This window comes from Lagopus muta, chromosome Z, assembly GCF_023343835.1.
Source record: "Lagopus muta isolate bLagMut1 chromosome Z, bLagMut1 primary, whole genome shotgun sequence".
Taxonomy (NCBI): Eukaryota; Metazoa; Chordata; class Aves; order Galliformes; family Phasianidae; genus Lagopus; species Lagopus muta.
In genome coordinates this window covers 69,913,680-69,920,945 of record NC_064472.1, presented here as the reverse complement: position 1 = coordinate 69,920,945, position 7,266 = coordinate 69,913,680, and the positions used below count along the sequence as shown (strand labels likewise).

Sequence of the window (7,266 nt, the reverse complement as noted above, 5' to 3'; positions counted from 1 at the left end):
GCCGCCGCGCCGCCTCCCGGGCCCCGTACAGGACGTAGCCCCAGGAAAGCAGCACCACAGCGGCGAGCACCTACGAGGCCAAAGGTTAGCAGCAGCCTCAAGCCGCCTCTCCCGGCACCCCCCAGCCCCCACGCACCAGGCAGTAGAGCGGACGCGGATCGCGCCGTCCCTGCGGATCCATGGCGAGCAGCTGCCGCTTCCGTACGGCAGTGCGGCGCCGCCAGCTAGAGCGGAAGTGACGTATGAAACCCTCGACCGGTTCCGCTGACGTCAGCACCGCGCCGCCCCGCCGGCGGCGGGGGCGGAGGCAATCGTTCCCGTGGCAACGCCACTTCCGCCGACGATGTCGGAGCCGCCGCGAGGTGTGGCGAAGGCCGCCCGCCGCCGCCGCCATCCCGCGGGGGAGGAGCGGCGGAACGGGCCGGGCAGCGCTTGCGGCCGGCCTCGGCACGGACTGAAGACGCCATCGGGCCGGACTCGGGCTCGGAGCGAGGGCTCGGCAGAGGTGAGCGCGGTTTTCGGCCCGACTGGAGGTTCGGGGCGGACCCGTGTGGCGGAGCGTATCTGTGCGGGGACCGCTGCGGGCCCGCAGCTGCCAGTGGCGGTGGCGGCCGGCGGGGAGGGTGCTGCCGTGGAAGCAGCGCGGGCGCTTGTCTGCAGTGGTTCGCAGCGTCCGAGGGAAGCGCTGGTCCCCTACTTTGAATAGGCGGATTTATTGCTCGGTACCGCCGACGGCCTGACGGAACAAAGGGGCTGTGGGTCTGTGGGTGGGTGCGGGGTAACGCCCGGCTGCGATATCATCCGAGCAAGAACGGTTCAGTGCGTTCCTGGACCAGTCTTCTGGTCCAGCAAGCTGTACAAGGTGCACTCAGCACAGTTGGACCAGCTAAATGCAAACAGAACCAATTTTTTTCAAAAGGTAACAGTAGCTTCTTCCATCTTACATTTCTAAATGCTGTTGTTTTTTTTTTTTTGGAAGTGTGCTTTGGAGGATTCTGTGTGAATCCTAAACTTACCAAAGTGGGGAGTGGGGAGAAGACAGACTTATTGTTTGTTTGTCTTACATCCACCAGCATCATTTAGGCTCCATTTAAATCTTGCAGCACTGGAAAACCTGATTTTAATGTGAAGAGAAGCAAGCAAAGCAGTTAAGTTGTGCTGCTTCTCTGTTTAGTATTCTCTCAGATCTAATGCTGGTGTTTTCAACCTTATTGGGTGACTGTTGTATGTTTCTGTGTATAGGCTTAAATGCTTCTTTCTCTCAGGAAGAATAGTGATCTTTTTGTCTCTTTCTTTTTTAGAACACAACTAATACAGCCAAGGAGTTTTCAGAAGACAGCAGTTTTTTGCCAAAGGCTAGCAATAGCAAGGTGCACCAGACCATGCCAACAGATGCCTCTCCTGACTCTAAGTGCCCCATTTGCTTGGACAGATTTGACAATGTTGCCTATCTAGATCGTTGCTTGCACAGATTCTGCTTCCGTTGTGTCCAGGAATGGTCAAAAAACAAAGCAGAATGCCCACTCTGCAAACAGCCTTTCTTTTCTATTTTCCATACAGTTCGTGCTGAAGATGATTTTAAGGAATACATACTCAGACCTTCAGAAAATGGTTCTTTTGCCAGCCCTGATGGCCGGAGATTTCGTTACCGTACCACCTTAACGAGGGAACGCCGCACTTCCTCTTACCATCGAGGCAGTTCCTCTTCTCGAAGGACGCTGTCCCCTCCGGATAACGGGATTTTGTTTGAAGGGTTGTCAAGCCAACCTGTGCGGCAGAGGGATGGAGAGATTCAGCAGATGATAAGAAGGCTGGCCTCACGTAGGCAGGCTAGTGCAGAGGGCAGATCTCTGCGGCAGATCCAGGAGGAGGACATGATAAACTTCCGCAGAGCCCTGTACCGCACTGGCATGCGCGTTCGTAGCATTCAGGATGGTGGCCGCTATCGAGACATTTCTGCAGAGTTTTTCCGCCACAACCCTGCCTGCCTACACAGGCTGGTTCCCTGGCTGAAGCGAGAGCTTACAGTGCTGTTTGGTGCCCATGGTTCTTTAGTTAATATTGTGCAACATATCATCATGAGTAATGTGACCAGGTATGATCTGGAAAGCCAGGCTTTTGCTGATGATTTAAAGCCATTCTTACTGAATCGGACTGATCACTTCCTACATGAATTCATCAGTTTTGCCCGATGTCCTTTTAACTTAGAGGCATATGATCAGCATGCCAATTATGACTGTCCCGCGCCATCGTATGATGAAGGAAGCCGCTCAGACTCATCAATTATTACAATCTCTCCAGATGAGGCAGATCCTCAAGGGCCAGAACACAGTTCATCCATGTCTGGGGTTGGTCAGGCCCCTTGGGATGATGAAACTCCAGGGCCTTCGTATTCCATTTCAGAAGAGGTTCGTGCCACTGTAGCTTCTCCTCTAGAGATGTCAGAAAGTTCTGATGAGGATTCTGCTAGGAAAAGAACCACACTGCATCCTGAGTTACAGGCTGGTATTGACTCCAACGAGAGTGACTCTTCATCAGACAATTGTATTATCGTTGGGTATGTTAAACCATTAGCTGAGAGGACACCAGAACTGGTTGAGCTGTCCTCAGACTCTGAGGAGTCCATCAGGGAGGAGAAGAGAGAAAATGTGAAGAAAGAGCAGTCAATTCAGGGTCGCAGTTGGAGTGACAGTGAACCAAGCAGGGCTTCATCACCTCGCTCCCCCCTGTACAAGGAGAATGTGAGTAGTTGTAGGAGCTCCTTGTCCTCTGCAGTTGAGAAGACAGAGTCAAAGACTGATGAGAAGAACAAAGATAAAGTAAAAGATCTTTCTCCACACCACTCAGTCTGGAGTCCATTTCCAGAGACAGACACCATTTCTTCTCCCTATAGAAAAAATAAAAGTAAAATAAAAAATTTATCTCCGCTGGATTCGATCAGGAGCCTGTCTCCAGAGACAGACACCATTTGCTCTCCTTATAGTAAGAACAAAGGTAAAGTAAAAGATCTGTCTCCACTGGACTCAGTCAGGAGCCTGTCTCCAGAAACGGACACTGTTTGTTCTCCTTACAGTCACCAGTTGTCCAGAAAGAGAAACACCAGGAGTCCTCAGTCTTATTCACAGAACAGTCGTGACAGTCATGGCCATCGGTCTAGGAGGGATCATCCTAGCAAATGTCAGTCTAAAAAAAGACGATCAAGAAGCAGGGATGGTAGTGAACATAGGAGCAAAAGAAGCAGGAGGAGGTCAAGAACTTGTGACACGAGCCTTTCACTAAAAAGCCAGAGGGGCTCCCTTAGTCGTGAGAGCACTACATCCAGAGAGGTAAGCAGATCACGGTCACGTAGCAAAGGCCATGGCAGAAGGAGGTCAAGGAGCAGAGACAGCGATTATTACTATAGAAGAGACAATTACCAAAGTAGATACCAGTGGGGTTATGCCTTTTATAGTCGAAAGACAATTGGAGATGGCTCCTCGTGCAGGAAGAGGACTCAGTCTAAGGCTCACTATTCAAGGCAATCTGCTAGTCCAGAATTCAGGATACAATCTTTTACTGAAAGAACAGACCCGCGTAGCCAGAGGGGATTACATGAGAGACATTACTACTATTATGAACGATGCAGATCAAGGAGTCGATCAAGCACCAGGTCAAGGACCCCTTCTGGAGGGACAGACAGATTGAAAAGTGAAAAGCCTGGTGGAAAGAGGAAGTACAAAACTCGACACTTGGAGAATGCAGCGAAGGAGAGCACTAGTCTGGAGAGAGAAAAGGACCCCAAGAAAACTTTCTCAAGGTTTCGTGACTGCTGCAAAAATGAAGACAGCTTTTCAGACAATCAAGTAAGTAGTGAAACAAAGCATAAGAAAAAGAAGAAAAGGATGAGAAGCCCAAGTGTGGAAATAGTCTACGAAGGCAAAGTGACAGACACAATGAAGCATGCTAAGAAAAAAAAGAAGAAGCATAAGAGGAAACATCGAAAACATCACATGAGTAACTCAACACATTCTTCTCCAGTGGTTATTACAATTGATAGTGATAGTAGCAAGGAGCCAGAAAGTACTGAATGCGATAGCAGCGTTACTTGGACAGGCACAACTCACTTGAATGAGAGGGAATGTGAGTCTCCAACTTCTTTCCTGGGGATTACAGGATGTGAAGATATTTACAGAGTGAGTAAGGAAGCTAGAGGAGTAGTGAAAAAATGCAGTGTTCCTACCAGAGGAAGGGACTTAGATGGTGACGTCGGAAATCCTGGAGGTGAACTTGTGGAAGTAACAGAAAGAGGTGATCAAAGTCTTGACTTAGCTGATACAGCAGGCAGTAACACAGAAACTGTAGTTAGTCACAGTCAAGAAGCACAAGCAGCACCTTCTGGTCAACTGTCTTCCCCTAGGACTTCCTTACTAGGGCATCCAGAGAGACCACCACTGATACTAAGACTGCCAAAGAGACTTGTCAACAGACCTTGTTGGTTTGAGTCCCTTGAAAAAAACATGTAGCATATTTTATGCTGAACAATCCTTAAAATTGTGAATTTGTTTCTAATTATGTTTTTCTCCTATAAGAACAAAGCACCAGGTGTTTTTCTGTGTGTGTGTGTGTGTGTGTGTGTGTGTGTGTTTAAAAGTGTCTGGGAAATGTTTAAACCCATTGAATGTTTATGCACTTTTATGTCAAGTAAGTATAGGAGTATAGGAGCTTGATGATCTGTTAAGGTCTCTTTGGAAGCTAGGATTTTGTAAAGCCATCCTGTATGTAATATACATCCACAGAGTACTTCAAAGCTGTGTTTAAAAAAAAAAAAAGTCATAAACCAAAAGACAGTGAATACACTTTATGGGGATTGCTCTTGTTACAGAGGAAGGTTGCTTAGTTCATAAAAAATGAATCAGGCTAAATTGTATATCATTTTGATCTGTGTGGTTTAAGTTGATCTCTGTGGAAAAGCAGTAAGCTATTTCCACATACATACTGAACGGCACTTCCAGTAACATGAGTTATGTGAATATCTTAATAAAGCAATAAGAGTTTTTGTTTAAAAAAAAAGAATGTAAATCCATTTGTGCTGAGAGGGGTACTCCAGACTGGAAGATTATCAGCTTCCAACTCACTGAAGGCAGGGACACTTTTGATCACATTCTTCAGGATCCGTCTAGTTTTGAGTGTTCAACAGCTTCTCTGTCTACTTCTTCTAATGTCAGACTACTCCCATGGGATTTTTTTTCTCCACGTGTCCTTCTTATGTTTCTATATCTGCCAACTCACATCCTGTTACTGTGCAACACTGGCAGCTTCTCCCAACCTCACTGCTTTCAGCCTGTCCCCAGCTTGCCCCCCTGGTCGTTGTGTGTATAAGGCATGGGGCTGGGCACAGCAGGAGTTCTCTGTGCTGATCCCAGAAGCTGCCTTCTGTGCCTTCTGTAAAGCTGCCTTCCAGCTGTGTGGTGGATATGATCATGGCTGCCTCCAGATGTCCATACAGCCACTCTCACATCCCACACTTGCCAGGATAGGGAGAAAATAGGATGAAAAATGGACACAAGGTAGAAATGGACACAGGGAGATCACTTGCGATTACTGTCAAACTCAGCTCAGGGCAGATTAATTTAATGTACTTTCAGTAAAAATTAGAGTAGGATGGCGAGAAACAAAAATGTATATTCACTTTCTCCCCCTATTCTCCCTTCCCAGGCACGGCTTCCTTCTTGATGCATCTGTTTCTTCCTGGGCAGCACAAGTGGTGGTGGGAGGGTGGCTGCAGTCGTTCTGTAGTGATTTTTGTCTCTTGTTGCTTCTCCTCACTTCCTCACTTTTCTCCCACATGGATCTTTTCCACAGGGCACAGTGCTTCAGGAACAGTCACAGAATCACAGGACCGTAGAGGCTAGAAGGGAGCTCCAGAGATGTAGTCCAACCCCCTGCTAAAGCAGGTTCCCTACAGTAGGTTTCATAAGAAAGCATCCAGGCGGGCTTTGAATATCTCAAGAGAAAGAGACTCCACAACTCCTCTGGGCAGCCTGTTCCAGTGCTCTGTTGCCTTCCACATAAATAATGTTTTTGTCATTTGAGATGGAACTTAAAATGTTCCAGTTTGCACCCATTGCCCCTTGCTCTATCACTAGGCACCACTGAGAAGAGCCCTGGCCCATACTCTTGGCTCCATATACCCATTAATACCAAATACCCATTTGGTATTCATAAGCACTGATAAGATCTCCCCCTCATTCTTCTACAAGCTGAACAGTCCCTGGTCTCTCAGCCTTTCCTCATAATGGTGGTGCTGCAGGTCTTTAACCAATTTTATGACCTTCTGCTGGACTCTCTAGAAGTCCCCTGTTTTTACTGAACTGGGGGAGACCAGAATTGGGTATGATACCCCATGTGTTGCCTCCCCAGGGCAGAGTGGATGGGGAGGATCGCCTCCCTCATTCTCTTTTAATGCATCCCAGGACACCACTGGCTGACTTGACCTTAAAGGCACACTGCTGACTCATGGCCATCCTGTTGTTCACCAGACCACTAAAATCCCCAGAGCACCCTTCCAGCAGGATATCCCCTACTGGGCACTGATGCATGTGATTATTCCTCCTCTGGGTGTAGCAATCTACACTTGCCCTTATTGAACCTCATAAATTTCCACTTGCTCCCACTCTCCAGCCTGCCCAGGACTTGCTGAATGGCAGCACAGCCTTCCAGTGTGTCAGCTTCATATCATTAGAAAACTTGCTGAATGTACGTTCTATTCCTTCATCCAGGTCATTGATGAAGACACTGAACAATGCTGACTCCTAGGGAATGCTGCTAAATACTGGCCTTCAGTTAGATTCCGTGCTACTAATCACAACACACCAAGCTCTGCCAATTAGCCAGATCTCAATCCGTCTTTCTGTCTACTCTATCCAGTGCCTTCTCAGCTTACTTACAAGAATGTCATGGGAGACGATGTCAAAAGCCATGCTGAAGTTTGGCATGGGACAGATCCTTCAGCCCCCACTACTACCAGCTCCTTACTGTGTACATCCCATGCACTCTGGCTTGGCAGATGTGGATCCCCAATGCCAGATGCTAGTTGATTGTACAAACATGGTGAGGATGGCACTGACAGCATGGAGAACTACAGCTTGGTATCTAAATCCTGTAGAGAGTCATTTTATTATGCTACTGAAAATATGCTGCTGTTCTCCAACATCTGCAAAGCACAGAGATTTTATTACCCGTCTAGATTAATAAGGTGACACCACACCTTCGACTAAAAAGCTCCTT

General features: G+C 47.7%; 1 protein-coding gene across 1 annotated transcript; it reads left to right on the top strand.

The window, feature by feature from the left end:
* The first annotated feature begins 315 nt into the window (after nucleotides 1–315).
* Nucleotides 316–5,519, top strand: LOC125686767 (E3 ubiquitin-protein ligase Topors-like). The gene is made up of 2 exons (XM_048931188.1): nucleotides 316–505; nucleotides 1,302–5,519. The coding sequence occupies exons 1-2, from the start codon at nucleotides 344–346 to the stop codon at nucleotides 4,500–4,502; spliced, it is 3,363 nt and encodes a 1,120-aa protein (XP_048787145.1). The 5' UTR covers nucleotides 316–343; the 3' UTR covers nucleotides 4,503–5,519.
* Nucleotides 5,520–7,266: the final 1,747 nt, after the last annotated feature.